This window comes from Paramormyrops kingsleyae, chromosome 13 (genome assembly GCF_048594095.1).
Source record: "Paramormyrops kingsleyae isolate MSU_618 chromosome 13, PKINGS_0.4, whole genome shotgun sequence".
NCBI classification, from domain to species: domain Eukaryota; kingdom Metazoa; phylum Chordata; class Actinopteri; order Osteoglossiformes; family Mormyridae; genus Paramormyrops; species Paramormyrops kingsleyae.
This window is the reverse complement of record NC_132809.1, coordinates 21,007,179-21,023,689: the sequence shown is the minus strand read 5'-3', so window position 1 is coordinate 21,023,689 and position 16,511 is coordinate 21,007,179. Positions and strand designations below refer to the sequence as shown.

Below are 16,511 nucleotides of genomic sequence, written 5' to 3'. Positions count from 1 at the left end.
CGCACACCTGCTTATGCATCTTGTCTAAAACTCTAATTCCAGCCGTAAATCTGTTTGGGATCCCCATACACGTCGGAGAGTGCAAAAAATGCCATCAGGATTCAGATTCAGAGTCGGAAAAGTAGAATTTATGCCAGTGTTGTGTTCATTTGTGTTATATAATACATTCAGTAGATGGATATGATACGCTAACACAAAAGGGTGCTTAAACACAGCTAGACACATAGTGGGCATCTTCCTCAGATGGGGGTGGTTCTGAGCGATGGAGATGGAAGACCTGCATAGAAGACACCACAGATGGTGTTTCGGCCAGAGGAGGGGGTGGGGGGAGCTGTGATGTTGCCTGAGGGTGCTTTTCAGTGGATGTGACCCACTTAGAAGATATATTTACCCATAATGCAGTCTGCTGACCCCTGTAGACCCCCCGCGGACAGCACCCCATTCCCCCTCTCTGCCAGAGGCGTGTCTGCATCCTGTTCCAGCAGCGACCTCATACAAACTATGAAAAAAATTACACAATCGGGTAGGGCTGTAACAGTACACAAAATTCACGATTTGGTACAATCTTTAGTTTTGGGTTCACAGTTCAGTGCAAATAAGGTACAGCAGGGAATACAGAATTTGTTTTGCAATGATTTATTATTAATACTACAAACATAATTAAGAACAGTTGTAAACCAAAGGTAATGCGCCGGTCGACATATCTGAAAATAAAAACCTAAAACATGCTTATTTGTATATTGTAAAAATAAACATGTTCAATAAATTTAAAAATATAGCGTTGTAACAATCATAATGAATTAAATCCCATCTAAATTCTGTGTTCTCTACTGCAGTGTGACTGCATATCTGTAGCGATAAACACCTTTGTAGCCTACAGTTATTTTTTTAACCCGGCCTGAATTTCCTGGTAAAAGTGCCTTAAATGCCATGGGGAAATTGCAGAAGCTGTTTCTGCCTTGTTTTGGTATCACACACACTTGAATGATGTCATCTCTAATGAGTTAGCATGTTGGATGTGTTTCCGGCAACATCCGAGTTCGGTATAACAGACCCGGCAGGCAGTCTTGGTCTTATCGACTAGGCCTACATATTGGGAACCAAAATGTTCCTGAAGTGCCGATTATGACTGACTGTAACCAGCATTAGCCTTGACCCGCTCACAGCCACAATTAGCATAATGTTTTCTGTGTTGAACATCTAGGCCTACTTGCGAATTTAGGTCATGTCGAGAAATGTATTCTTTCATTTCATTGTGTGTACTGAACCGAAAATGATGTATCTTAATGGCACTTGAGGAATATGTGTACCATTATAGCTGTGTAATTGGTGGGGGGGGGGGGGTTACATTGGGGGATGGGGGGGGCAAGGTACTGAAAAACCAAAAACATGAGATGAGATTTTCTGAAGAACGCTGTTTATTCACAAAAAAAGCGAACTGAAGACAAAGTCATTGAAAGGGAACTCGTGCTTGTGCTTGTGTGCAGCCCCCATTCACATTTCCCAGAATGCCCTGTGCTACTGGTGCGCCGCCTCCCGTATGGCTGCTTCCTGTCTGTTTGCGCCCCTGAGGGCAGAGGGACAGACGTGAATAAAGACACAGCTGCCGTCACAATGGAGCCTCCTTGGGTGGGACGTATTTGACTTCATGTTCCTCACAATGTCCTGCTCTCCAGGCATCTGCTCGACCCCGGTGCTGGGAGAAAGCGGTTCCACTGGGGTCAAGCCTGCTGCCCAGGCCTCCCTGCCGCTCACTCCCTGCTCTCTGTGCCACGTTTACCAGTACAGTCAATATTTACATTAGAACAGCAATTTTTAGCGCTGACTGCAGACCAGTATACTGTACCTGCCATATGGAATGTGAGAGCTACCCTGGACTGACTCCTGTTTTATCTGCTCTCTCTCTTCTTTCCTTTGCACCCTAGGACCCCAAGAGCGGCCTTAGAAGTGAAGATGGACGTTTCCAGAGTCCTGTAGCCATTTGGCGATGGACACATGTGGTGTGGACTTGGCTCGGCCATGCTGACCATTGACGGCAGAGTGTAATATCTATTTCATCCACTGGAGGGCAGTTGGGGTTGGGGGGTTGGTGGGTAAAGGGACAATGTTGTGCCTGGAGGCTGGTGAAAAGCTAATCATGTAGCTTTCTCCTACAAAGGGGGCACAGGCCAATTTATTTTTCTCATTTTTTTAATTCCTTTTGGTTTTGTTGGTTTGGCTCCATAATCAGAAGATGGTACTTTACACGTCACCCTTCTCCAGCTCCTTCCTATGTTTCCTGAATGGCCTGTCATGGGGATTTATTTTCCCCTGCTACTGGCTGCTGGACCGTCTGCTGGCGTCCTTCCTGTCCACCTCCCAGGAGAAGCGGCGCCGCTCTCAGGACCCCTGCTACTTTCTGGCCTTCTGTGTACTGGTGTCCACCCCGCTATACCTGCTGCTGCTGGTGGCCTCGCTGCCCTTTGCCCTGTTGGGCTTCCTCCTGTGGGTCCCCCTGCAGTCTGCTCGCCATCCCTACGTCTACAGCTGCAGGCGAGTAAGTGAGGGGCACATGGAGGCGGCGGATGGGGTATGCACGGCTGGGCGGCTGGCAGAGTGGCGAGCCGCGGGCCGGAGCTTCTGCTTCAGCAGCGCCAACGTGTGCCTGCTGCCAGACTCGCTGGCACGCTTCAACAACCTGGCGGGCACGCAGAGGCGGGCACGCGAGGTGGGACGGCGCATCCGCAACGGCGCCAACCGCCCACAGATCAAGATTTACATTGACTCGCCCACCAACACCTCCATCAGCGCTGCTTCCTTCAGCAGCCTGGTCCAGCAGGCGGGAGGGGCCTGGCGCCGGACATCTTCCTTAGACCACCGGCCTGAGAGCAACGGGGAGGCGGAGCTCAAGGAAGCAGGGAGTGGAGCCCAGGGAGAGGAGGCCCAGGGGATCCCAGAGTGCCCGCTGCACCCCAATGAGTCCCAGACTGCCCCTGAGTGCCCCCTCCACGCCTCGGGTAAGCAAGGCCCCCCTGAGTGCCCCCTCCATGCCTCGGGGCAGCAGGGCCCTCCTGAGTGCCCCCTCCATGCCTCGGGGCAGCAGGAACCCCCTGAGTGCCCCCTCCATGCCTCGGGGCAGCAGGGCCCCCCTGAGTGCCCCCTCCATGCCTCGGGGCAGCAGGGCCCCCCTGAGTGCCCCATCCACCCATCTGGGGTCCAGATTAGCATTAGTGCCCCAGAGCCAGACCCCGAAGAGGCTGAGTCGAAGGGCAACCACCACGCGAGGGAGGGCGATGCGGGCAGCCTGGAGAGCTGTACAGCGTCGCGGGAGTCGCTGACCCGCTTCCACGTGGCCGACAGCGGTGTGTCCAACAACACGCTCTCCCACCGCACCTCGACGTTCAGGCGGCCCACTGGGCGCAAGCGGCGCCACGCCGACGACGGCTTCGACCATGAGGTCTCCGCCTTCTTTCCCGCCAACCTGGACTTCCTGTGCCTGCAGGAAGTGTTCGACAGGCGGGCCATGGCCAAGCTACGGAGACAGCTGCACCGCTACTTCCCCTTCCTTCTGAGCGACGTGGGCCGCTACGGCTGGCGGGGCTGCTGCTCGCGCTTCAAGTTCCTCAACAGCGGCCTGCTGCTGGCCAGCCGCTACCCCATCCTGGATGCGCACTACCAGTGTTACCCCAACGGCCGCGGGGAGGACGCCCTGGCTGCCAAGGGGGCACTGTTTGTCAAGGTGAGACCACTGATATTCTGATGTGACAGCATAAAGCATAAAGGACAGGCACTCGGGGCATCCAAATGGCTGAGTTGGGTTGAGGAGTGCCATGTAGAGATACCACGAGGGCTGCGAGTGTGCAATCAATGTTTCAAAACTCCCCTCCAGAACTTCCACTATCATTCTCTGTGGCCTTTACTTGAAAGTACCATAAAAGATTCATTACTCATCTTGAAAGACCATGTTTACTAAAGCGACACCATCGCATGACTCATGATCAGGACAGATGTTTCAGTGACTAAAGTATTTCTTCCCCGTCAAGCAAATTTCCCGCGATCAAATATGCAAATCGAGTGCCAGAAACTTATTGAAATCCACCTTTTCTGCAGGTTTAACTGAAATTATGAAACTATGGCATAGGAACAGAAAACAACATCCTAATGGTATCTCTCCAAGGAAAAAAATCCATTCATGAAGCAATAATTTGCATACTTGTGGCAGTTTGCATAAAGACAGAGAGCACACAGACCAGACAGGAAGCAGACTGGATTGCAAAACGAGAGGTTTCCACAGTAAGCAGTGTGTGTGCTGCCCCCAGAGGATATTCTTTGCCTTGTGTTTACTTTGACAGAGCCGATATCTATAAGGTGATATATAGGTGCTGGAGTGTTTTTAGGCTGAACCAGGAAAAAGCAGAGAAGCAAGCTCTTCTCAGACTATCGGTGTCAGCACAATGTCAGTGTCTGATTCATGTCTGGCCCGCAACGTCGATCAGTGTGCATTCGCTGTGAATTTCATTTACTTCAGACGCTGAAGGTGCAAAATTAACACAAATTTATTGTGGGTTTTAATTTGCCCACGACAGGCGTGTTCGCCTTATAATATAGAGAACAAATCTGGATGTGGTGGGAATGTACTGATGCTGAATGTAATATGAGAATACTGAACCATTAATTTAATACTAAAATGCAAAGAACTTCCTTTAACCATGAGGGCTCTCCCTGTCCCCTTTTGTAGGTATTGTAACTCTCATAGTTATCATTATCAGCTATTATAATAAGACTGTTATTGCTAAAGTCAAGTCACATTTGTGCCCCCTAATGTTGTAAATTTTAACTTATTTCAACTGTACATTTGTCGATAAAATCCAGGACTGACTTTTCTGACATCATGTGATCACATAACTGCCGCTTGATGCCACTTGATAGGTATGCGGGTCAGGCCCCAGCTGGGGGAGTATATAGCAGTCAGCGGGGGGGGGCACAGGGCATGTGGTGAGTGGGCTGGGCGCCAGGTCCGCTGCCTGCGCTAATTACCAGAGGGCCATCAGCAGAGCCGCTAAATGCTCTGTCCCGCATGCCGCTGAATGCTCCGTCCCGCATGCCGCTGAATGCTCCGTCCCGCATGCCGCTGAATGCTCCGTCCTGCATGCCGCTGAATTCTCTGTCCTGCATGCTCTTAATGCTCTCTCTCTCTCTCTCTCCCTCTTCCTGTTCACTTCCCTCACTGATCTGACCCCTTGCACTCCCGCATCTGCCCCTGTGGCCCCTTGGCTGGTCATGGGCCCCAGGTCTCCCTGCCGTCTCGCTGTCCCTTCTGCTCTGCTGTGGCCGGCCTGGCGCTTCCTCACCGCCCCGCATCCCACTGCCCATCTCGCGTCCCCAGTTGTCTGATGCCTTTGGCCATCACGAATCCTTTCCGCTGGAACTGAAGTATTTCCATGGCTTGTATTCTGGCGAGCTACAAAATCATGATGGTATATTTTGCCAAATGGCGGGGGGGGTCCTTTGCTGATCGATGGCGATTGGGAGTTGCGTCACGATTGACTAGAAATGTCTTGGCAATCGACCAGCCAGTGAGCACTGCTGTAGGGTGTCTTTGGCCTTCTTCAGCGTGTCTGTCTCTGTGTGAATGATTAAAACACTTCGTGTCCTGCAGTCCAGATTCTGTCTGTGTCGTGCTGGGGTGTCTGCTCAGCATCTCTGAGTGCAGGCTGTTCCCTCCCCACTTCTGTCTGTGTACCTTGTAAACCGGCATGACTCAGTTGTAATAACACTCTTTAATTACGCGACGCTGTCAGTAAACCTGGGAGTGGGGTGGGGGGGGGGGCGGGGGGGGTGCAGAGCGACACGGCAAAGCACAGACGGCCGAGGGGCTTCTCGGCGAAGCTGATCGCGTTCTCAGCTGCGAGCTGTGACTCGTCGCTCGCCCAGTGTAAGCAGGAGGCAGGCCGTCACATCAAAAGAGCTTCCACTGCCTTTCTGGCTGATTCCCCTCTTACAGGAACCACCGCAGATCCTCCCAGAAAGCTGTGCTGTCTTGGGAATTTCCCCCTGCCCGTCACGTAACACAGCAGGGCTTCTAGAGGCAGCCCAGCCTAAAGCCTCCATTTTATACAGCATCTTTCACAAATGGCTACGTTGCTTTTATAAAGAGGTCGCAAGTTGTTCTTATGAAAGCCTTTTTTTTAAAGCTTGTTACCTAGCAACTGACTCACTGACAAAATCGCATGTGAGTGTTTCTTTAGTGAACGTGGTGCACAGCCTCTTGGCCAGCTCTGCGGTGTCTTTTTGGGAGGTGGTACACAGGTGTATTTGCTGGAATACCTGGTCAACTCCTGGCAGTTTGATTTGCTCTGGATGTGAGGCCTCACATACACTTTATTTTATTAAAAGCTTCCCAGGAATTTTGGTTTGAAATTCTGAAAATTGTTGCTCCCATTTTTGATGCATCTATTATTTATGGCTTGTTCTTGCCTGCATACATTATTTAGGACCCCCTTTCTGTGTTGGGGGCATGATGTTTTTATACACACACCTGATTTTACTCGCACGCCTTCCGTGAGGCGTCAAGCTCAGAGTGTCGAACTGCCGTCACCCATCCTGTGAATGGTGGTGTTGCATCATGGAGACAAATCGGATTGCGTGACGTACCGAACCCATGGGATGCATCCGCATGCCAAATGCAGACACTGCCTGGTGGGTTTTGGGGGATGAAACCTGCAGAATTTGTGATCTCACATAATCCGTAGATGTGAAACTATAGTCTTAGGGGAGAACTGGAAGATTAATTACATGAGCTTTGAGCTATTTAGAAAAAATGTGAAACTGTGTGTAAATATTTGAAATACACTTAAGATATATTGAATATTCAAGTTTAGCTCATATGTTTTATTGCGTGATATGTCCTGCTACATTAACAGAAAACTGAATACTCAATACAGACAGAGTCCTGTAGTCATTCTTATTACAGAATGAGTCCTGTAGTTATTTCTCAGAGATGTAATTGAATATATTTCAATTTAATGAATCTAATGGTCACAACGCACTCAGGAAAACGCTGGCCATGACGATTGTTTAGAGAGAAGGAGGGCAGTGATTTATGCCAGAGAATGTGACCTTTCCATTACTGGTCATTCATGAGCGAGTACAGCTGCAGGGCTACCTGACAATGTATATTCTGCAAGGCGGCGTCCTGATTCAGGGCCTCCAGGAGGGAGCAGTGGGCGGGCCATGTTCTGGCTCGTCTTACGAGACCGTCAGTGGGTGCTGTCTCACTGCACTGTGGATGTCTGTAGGCCCATCTCTGTAAGCCATGAGAAGAGCCTCTCAGTCTGCTGCCTGGTTCCATGCAAACAGCAGCGCCTCAAGACAGCTACCAGGCCAAGTGTCCGGGCAGAAGATATATAGATCAAACCTTCTTGTGCATTCATTGTTTAAAGATCAGCACAGAATTGTTTAACTGTGACGCAATTCTGCCTTCGTTATTCTAACCCTCAAACGACGTTGGTGTCGTCCCTGAGCCGAAATGACAGCATAATGTAAATTTATCAGCCTTGTTAATGTTTCTGCAACATAAGAGGCGTCTCCCTACCCTAGGAACGGCAGGCAAACAGCCTTCTGTTTCTCTCCAGAATGTTCCACTTGGCCTGGTCTAGTTTTAGTACAGGCCTGTGTTACTCCTGATTTTCAGGCTCACAATATCACAATAAACAGTCCTAGTCAGTCTTCATTGGGGCAAATCTTACTAGCTGCTACTGTCATTGCATCGGTGTGATGTGGGTTCAGTTCCCATCATGCTTTGTCTGAGTGGGGTTTGCAAGTTTTCCCACAGGCTAAAAAAATGGTACGGTCTATAAATCGCTTAATGTGTGTGGGTGTTTGGGTATGTGGGTATGTGCCTTGAGATGAACTGGGAGGGAACCACTAGCAACTTGGAGGGAGGAAAAACATGGACTGTGTGAGAGTCCCCAAGGACTCCACACATGTGTGAGAAAAAAAGGCCTCATAGATGTACACAAGAAAGCGATGTTGCTGCTCAGGGACAGTGAAGGTTAGGGTTAGGGTTAGGTTTAGGGTTAGATGCAGCTTAAATGCCATTCGTGAGCTATTTCAAAGGCACCTGTTGGCTCATTTTTATCATTATCAGTGGCAACAGCAAAAGGTTGTGTTATTTGTTAAATTATGAAAATACGAGCAGGTGTGTAGCGCTGCGAATTGAGATCTGCGCCCCCAAGGTAGTGGGTCCAAATTCCCTAGTCGCCGGAGTAATCATCACCATTAGGCCCTTCAGCGAGGCCCCTAAGCCTGACTGGTCCTGCTCCCTGGTCCTTGTTTCTGCATCACTTTAGACTAAAGCTTTTGCTTGATAAATAAAAGTAAGAACACAAGAAATTTACAAATGAGTGGAGGCCATTTGGCCCATCAGGCTTGTTTGTGGAGAAATTAACTAATAGCTCAGAGTTGTTAAAATCTTATCTAGCTCTGATTTAAAGGAACCCAGGGTTTAGCTTCCGCTACACTAACAGGGAGACTCTTCCATACTCTAAGTGCTTCCGCAAAATCATTTTAAAATGTTCTCCCGCTAATTTCCACCTATGGCCATGAGTTCTAGTATTTAAACTAATATTGAAATAGCCATTTGGCTGAACAGCATCCAGACTTGTTAGAATCTTATATACCTGGATCATGTCCCCCCTTAGTCTATTTGCGTGAGGCTGAACAGATTCAGCTCAGCTAAACTCTCCTCATACTGTAAGACCAGGATTCATTCTCGTAGCCCTACATTGCACCCTTTCCAAGGCATAAATGTCCTTCTTAAGGTAAGGTGACCATCCTGCACACAATATTCTAGGTGGGGTCTTACCAAGGAATTATATAAATGTAACATCACCTCCCTTGACTTAAACTCCACACACCTAGAGTAAGTAAAATCATAAAAAATCCAAGCAAAATTATAGCTTTGAAGAAAATTGAGGCAGACAGTCAAAGGGCCTGTTCCATGTTCCCAGGCAGAAGCGAGAACACGGCAGCACATTAGAGGCAACAGGCTCCCCCTCTGTTATTCCTGGGCTTGGTCCATGCAACCTTCCTGTATTAAGTGTCTCACACAGACTGAGATATTTGCGGTCATTTCTGCCAGCAGAGCAATTAGTTTACAGGCAAATCAATGGAACGGAAGAAGAGTAAAATCCAGCATTGTTTTGTGGCAAGTTAACTGCCTCTGGGTGGGCCTGCTTGGGGAAACCTCAGCCTGATGAGAAAGACACTCTGGCCTTGAGTGCATCTCAGTGTATTAATGAGGCATCTAATGGCTTGCGAGGCGGGCAGTTGGCTTAAAAGCAGCAGGAAATGACACATGAACTTTCCTGAAAACCAGGAGAATGTGGTTCCCTTTTTCCAGCCACGAACGGGAAAGTGTAGAAAAGCAGGCCACCATGCAGCTTTGACACGAAGGAACGACAACTTTATTAAAATGAACTGGAAATGTGAGTTGGGGGCGGGGGCATCGCCAGCCAGTTGCTAAGAGTGAGGTGACATGTTCTCTGTGTCCCTGAATTTTCTGTCACTTGCCCATTGACAATGGCGTGTGTTGACAGTAGGAGGACTCATAGATGAGTCTGTTGGGGCCTGTTGCAGAAGGTGCTGGGGCAGTCAGGACAGCCATCAGGAGGCACCACCAGGAGGCGCCATCGAGGCAGTGTGTGATATGTTCACTGATCTCATCCCACCACAGGCTAAGCATGTCGTGCTTAAACTCAGCTGTACAACAGCACATAAAGAAATGTGTGACACACCTCGTGAAGAGTTCATCGTTTTGCAACTTACATTCAAATGGAACTCTTTTCTTTTACTGGTTGTGTGAAGTTGTGCTGATGTCAGTATGGTACAAATCTGTCCTCAAACTGACATCACATCCCCCAGGGGAAATGCTGAAGAGTTCACAGCTACGTGAGATTGCATTACTTTCATGTGTTTAGAAAACTGTGTTTCCTAAAACTGTGTACAAGTGGGGATGGTTTGGGGTCATAGAAGTTAAGGACCCTGCAGAGATATCATTACTCGGCTAGTCAACTATGACCTTCCAGACATGCTATGCTGCTGAGCTAGACATGGCCCAAGTCTCCACCCTCATCTTTAGGATGTAGGGAGTCCCCACTGGCCCAAAGACGTAACCCATTTGGGCAGCCAAAGGCTCTGAATATGTGCAGGTCTTTTCAAGGGCTCTTGGAAAGTGCCTTACCCATCCATCCATTCATCCATCCATCCATCTATCCATTCATCACCGTAACTGCTTAATCCCAACTGGGGTCGCAGGGGGGACCGGAACCTATCCCGGGACCAATGGGTGCAGGCAGGAAAGTGTCTAGGCAAAACCTATTGAATCTGACAAAGACGATTCTTTAGAATCTTTTAGTTGCGATCTTTGGATAATTTAGGTTGTTCTGATTATTCCTAGGCTTCCTACTTTGGGCTAAATTCACTCACTCTGGATTATGACATTGCACAGGATTTGCTTTTGGCTGATAAAGCGATATCAGTGGACACAAAGTGTAACCAGTCTGGTCTCCTCTAGGAACTGTGGTGTGGCTATAAAGTGGCACAATGTCAGCTTGGTTGGTCAGTTCAGCTCATTTTAGCTTGGTTTAATTGAGTGATTCAACCCAGAAGCTCAGCTTATCTACAGGTTGTCTAGTAAACGTAGTGGCCTATCTTGTGTGAGCTCTGCAGTTCAGGAACTGTAGTTTACCTGATTCACTCAGCTCTACATCTGCATGGCAGTCAGTCACTGTATGATAGAAACGTGAAGCTGGACTCCAGTGTAGTCCTGCCGCCACGCCCCCGCACTGATCTCCCTTGCTGGAATACTGACAGCTGTGCCTCACTGGAGATTTGGTTTCTCTTAACTGGCGGACATATTAAACCAGGTTAGCCAGCTCAGTGCGAGGAACTGTCACCCAGTGTCCGACCTCCAAGCATTCAGTATCCCCGAGTGCTTCATTCTCCTCCTGTGCTGTTCTGTGTGCCTCATCTTCCTGATTCCTGGGCCTGTAAGTGTGTTTCTCGCTCCCTCTTTCAGAACCAATGTGTGTCGTGTTTCTCCTGTGTCTGCACGTGTGCCTGCATTACCCTGCACCCCCTGGACCGACCTTCTGGACATCCGACTCCTGCTTGTGTTTTTGATGGCGTCTCCTGCCTAACGTATTGGTTTCCAGTCTGTTCCACATCTGGATCCTCAGTTCCCCTGGAGTTTTGTTACGATTAGTTTGACGCTTAAACCTCTGCTTCACCAAAGACAAGTGATTAGTCCCAAAGCTTGAGTCGCTAGGTAGTAATGCACTGTGCTCCTCCCCACACCCTAAGGTGTGCTTCATCTCGGCTAGGAACTGTGGCAACGGCACCATCTAGGAATTTACCAGGGATGGCAAGTCTTGGTTCAGAAGAAAGCTTTATGAGCAGGCAACACCAAACACGATTCGAAACCAAGACATCAGCCGAAATCTAACCTTACTAAGCTGAATCATGAACATACAGGACAGCAGACAAAGTCAAAGGGATACATGCGCCAGCAGAAGATGACATGGTAGTTGCAAGACAGATGTGGCTACAGATGCTGATCACGCAGTGCCATGCAGGAGCCCCGGCTACAGAGCGTCTCCTCAGTAATGGTTACACACAGAGAGTCTTGTGGACCCCTCCATAGATATCGAATCAAACGACGAGTTTTCTATGAAGATGATGATATTTTTACTTAAAGATATTGTGCTTAAGACCTCCTTGTAAGAATGCTGATGGATTTCTGGGTTATTGTCTGTCTGCCAGTTGTAACTTTACTGGTGGGTGGTTCAGGTTCTTTGCTCACCATAGTCTTCTGCCAAGGTAGAATTTACCCAGCTTTCTATATCTTTATGATATTATGATATAATGGTTTGAAACTGCGACCATTCTAATGGGACACAATGTGAACGATATTTACATTAACACCAGACAATGTTTCTCAATCAGGGGTGAGGGCTTGATGACTAGTGAGTTAGCGAGGGTTTGCCTGTGGGCTCTATCTCACACTGCGGGGTGTTGGGGAACAATGGCTGATGATTGCCCTGATATCTTGAGCTCAGCCTTGTCGGAGCTGAGCTGACGGCTTTCCCCTGGGGCCCTGAGGGGCCAGCGGCCTTACAAGGCGCTGGAGTTATTAGGTTCTTTTCTTTTTTTGCTCGCATTAGTAGCCCCAGTGCTCTGGGACCTCTGGCTTTCCATATTCTGTGTTCTGCCAGGAGACCGTGACACTCTGCAAAGCCACCAATCAGCAAGGCACCGCATCTGCTAAGATGCTTGTGGGATTGAACAAGGACATTGGCTGTCTGGGCATCCCTGAAGAGAGGGTCCAACCAGCTTTGGGGCTGAGGGGACAGGGGAGGGTGTGAATGGGGCTCCCTGCAGGAGTCAGCGGGGTGTGGGGTCTCTGGAGGGGACAGGGGAGGGTGTAAATGGGGCTCCCTGCAGGAGTCAGCGGGGTGTGGGGTCTCTGGAGGGGACAGGGGATGGTGTGAATGGGGCTCCCTGCAGGAGTCAGCGGGGTGTGGGGTCTCTGGAGGGGACAGGGGAGGGGGTGAATGGGGCTCCCTGCAGGAATCAGCGGGGTGTGGGGTCTCTGGAGGGGACAGGGGATGGTGTGAATGGGGCTCCCTGCAGGAGTCAGCGGGGTGTGGGGTCTCTGGAGGGGACAGGGGAGGGTGTAAATGGGGCTCCCTGCAGGAGTCAGCGGGGTGTGGGGTCTCTGGAGGGGATAGGGGAGGGGGTAGCAGGGCTCACTGTAGGAGTCAGTAGGGTGTGGGGTCTCTGGAGAGTGTGTGCGGCAGGTGGGGTGGGTGGCTCATGGGGGCAGAATCTGGCCACCGTTCAGTGTGACTCTGCTGTCACGGCGCTTTAATTATCACAGCAGCGGGAACTTTAATTAAAAATGTTTCCCCTGAACAGCCAACGGGCTCATAATTAAAGCTTTGCAAACCATACATTGGTCTCGCTGAGCCTTGCTTTAATGGTTTAATGAACAAGATGTGAGCTTATGCCGGTGTGAGCATTATAAAAGCAGAGTGGGGGAGATTGGCAAAGTCGTCCCACTGTGTCACTTTGATGAAAAATAAAAATTGTTCCATTTGGTTTAGTGTCGCGCTGCCTTTTATGTACTGGAAGTCTTCCTCTGCTCTGCTCGAATCAAAATATTTACTAGGCTATTTTATTTCTGCGTTTGATTTGCTGTCCATATATAACTAAGGTGGACAACAGTCACAGATAAGCAGTCAAGCCTGGAGTAGCCTAATGGAATCTTACTGGCTGGATATTAAAGACATCTTTCCCCTATTAACCTCCAATCAAGCAGTATATTGCCACTGATACTGTGATTAACCTCTTTTGGTCTCTTTTAAGCGGCAGCAAATTGTCTGAAGAAATGCCCTGGATTGCGTTTCGCTCCCATTGGATGCCCCACCGCTAGCAGCACACAGGCTACACCTAGCGGGGGCTCGCTTTATTCCCAGCATGCTCTGACCTCGGCCATGTCAGTGCTCCTGAAACATTTATGCCACGGGGGAAGCGGAGAGCGAGCTGGGGGGGTGGGGTGATCTGTGTTTGGGTCCTGAACGGGTGAAGAACCGGTTCTGAAGCACATCAAACTGATCGTCTGTGCAGTGGGGGTGGGGGAGCGTGGGGGTGGCCAAGCCCTAACCCTGAGCCACTTACAGGCCCCACATTTCACTTGACAAATTAAGCAGAGACTCAGAGACGTACGTACTGCTTTTCCACAGAACCTCAGACAGGAAGCTGCCATAACACTATTTAAAGCACAAGGGGACTCCTCACAGCATCATATGGAAGCTTCTTCAGCCAAAATCCCTATAATAACTACACACCCAAACTCAGCCCAGCAGCAAACTTCAAAAGAAAATAGCATTGGCTCTAAAATAAAATTAAACTGACTGAAAAACAGGAGATTACTTAAAAAAGATTTCTCCTCCCTCTTTTTTCTTTCATTTCTTTCTTACCCCATGATATTCTTTTGGTTTCTTTATGCTCCTCCTTTTCTTCTTCTTTTCAATTAAAAGAACACATGAAAGATTCCTTTGTGAAAAGCAAAGTACAACCAATAAGTGATACTAAAACTCAAAGGTCTGGACACTTTAAACAAAAAAACCAAAACGCCCACAAAACTGAAAATCAAATTAAATAATATCAACACATGTAATCACACAATAGCAGAGAAGACAACTGGCTATGCAACTTACTCATGATAACATTTCTGTGTAAGTAAAACTCCCACAAGCGTAAGGCTTCTCCATTTCCAAATGAAATAAACTAAAGTTAGCAGACATATTCCCTCCACCCTTGGGAGCTCATTTCAATGTTAATACACTCTAGCCCTGTCCCCTAACCCCCCACCCTGTCCCCTGACCCTTCAGCCATGTCTCCTAACCCTCCACCCTGCCCCCTGACCTTCAAGGCCTGCCCCCTAACCCTCCACCCTGTCCCCTGACCTTTAAGGCCTGCCCCCTAACCCTCCACCCTGCCCCCTGACCTTTAAGGCCTGCCCCCTAACCCTCCACCCTGTCCCCTGACCTTCAAGGCCTGCCCCCTAACCCTCCACCCTGCCCCCTGACCTTCAAGGCCTGCCCCCTAACCCTCCACCCTGCCCCCTGACCTTCAAGGCCTGCCCCCTAACCCTCCAGCTGGCCTCTTGGCTCTTGTATCTCAGTGCTTTTCTTTTCCTGCCCACAGGTGCAGGTGGGCACCTCTTCTCAGGGGCAGAGAGTCATCGGCTATATCACTTGCACTCATCTGCACTCTTTGGAAGGTAAGACAGCACCGTGTGTGTCAGCGAGCCTGCATCTGGGTGTCTGTGTGTCTGTCTGTCTGTGTGTCTGTCTGTCTGTGTGTCTGTGTGTCTGTCTGTCTGTCTGTGTGTCTGCATGACTCCGTGTCTGTATGTCTGGGTGTCTGTGTGTCTGTGTGTCTGTCTGTCGGTGTGCTTGCATGGCTGCCTGTCTGTATGTCTGTCTGTCTGTGTGTCTGTCTGCCTGTGTGTCTGTCTGTCGGTGTGCTTGCATGGCTGCCTGTCTGTATGTCTGTCTGTCTGTGTGTCTGTGTGTCTGTCTGCCTGTGTGTCTGTGTGTCTGCATGACTCCGTGTCTGTATGTCTGGGTGTCTGTCTGTCTGTGTGTATGACTGTCTGTGTGTCTGTCTGTCTGTGTATGTTTCTGCCTGTGTATCCATGTGTCCGTGTGTTTCTCATCATCCCTCTGAAGATATCTACTCCTGAACAACAGATACCTACTTTTACCAGAAACCATTTAGTCTGTCATGCATTATTATGCTATGAACTATTTTTGGTTCTTATTTTCACAATAATAAACATAATACAATAATATGATAATATGAGCAGCCAACTCCCCCCCCCCACTCCTCCAAGACCACCTCTCATATGATTTTACGTATAAACCAAACACAGCTATAATTATGAGTGTCTGTATGTCTAAAACATATAAATAATGCCCTCAGATTTATTAGTGTCATTCAAAAACATTACAGAGGAAGAAGCATCATTTTTTCTTAGCGTGTGAGCCTGCATGTCTGTGTGTGTGTGTGTGTGTGTCTGTGCATCTGGGTGAACTGAGAATCTGTGTCTGAATATTTGCATGAGATGGAACAGGTTCCACCCCGCCCAGCCAATCCACGACACCCGCGTCGCTGAGCACCACGCTCCTCTGTTCCCATGGCGATTGGCACAAGCTATTTTTAAGCTGTGCCTCTATTTAGAGGGCCGAGTCTTTTAACAAGACCAATCTGCCTTCTATTTTGGGAGGCTCCTAAGCAGTGAACCGCCTGCTCCAGGCCACATTTAGAACAGCTGCTATTTTTGAAGAAGCCATGGAGGGAGATGCAGAAATCAATCTTACACGGCACTCTCTGCATCGTTAGGGGTCGGATCGCAGGTGCCCCTCTGCTGTGATCTCCGTGTCCGCCACGAGATCTGCCCAAAACTGTTGCCTCCAGATGGGATCGCGTGCACGGCAGAGAGTGTGTTTGTTTACACAAAGGTGTCTCCTGTATTGCGCCCGTGTGGCTCAGTGTTTGCATGTCTGTGTCTCCCAGATGTTACGGCTTATCGCCTTTCATCTATCCGAGTGTGCGGTGACCTACTTACCAGCACAGCTCTTGACTGCTGGACACTGACAGCCGGGGGGGTTGGGGGCAAGGTCCGTCTGCAAGTAAGAGGGGTGGCTCTACCTGTGATAGACTGAGCGCATGGCGTAAAATGCACTGCTGGGCTTCTGTGTCTAAATACGCCTTTGTGCGTTTTTAAGCCAGTGGGACTTTTGATTGACTACTCTGCCATCTGACGGCTGATTTATGAATTGTGGATCACCAAGTTTGCGCAGTCTCTCTGGACTGGGCCTGCCACCCTCACTGAGGGGATCTGCAGAGAAGCCCGCGGACTCAAACCTCAAACCCTAAGTAATAATAAGGATACTTTACTG

The 16,511-nt window shown here is 49.2% G+C and overlaps 1 protein-coding gene across 4 annotated transcripts in view; it reads left to right on the top strand.

Annotated features, from left to right (window-relative positions):
- smpd3 (sphingomyelin phosphodiesterase 3) overlaps positions 1–16,511 on the top strand; it is a 46,960-nt gene that overhangs the window by 20,293 nt on the left and 10,156 nt on the right. For all 4 annotated transcript variants that reach the window (XM_023841644.2, XM_023841640.2, XM_023841641.2 and 1 more), the window contains exons 2-3: positions 1,926–3,718; positions 14,752–14,827. In XM_023841644.2, the coding sequence (XP_023697412.2) occupies positions 2,234–3,718; positions 14,752–14,827 (1,561 nt within the window). In that variant the 5' untranslated portion in view covers positions 1,926–2,233. The remainder of the gene's footprint in view (positions 1–1,925; positions 3,719–14,751; positions 14,828–16,511) is intronic.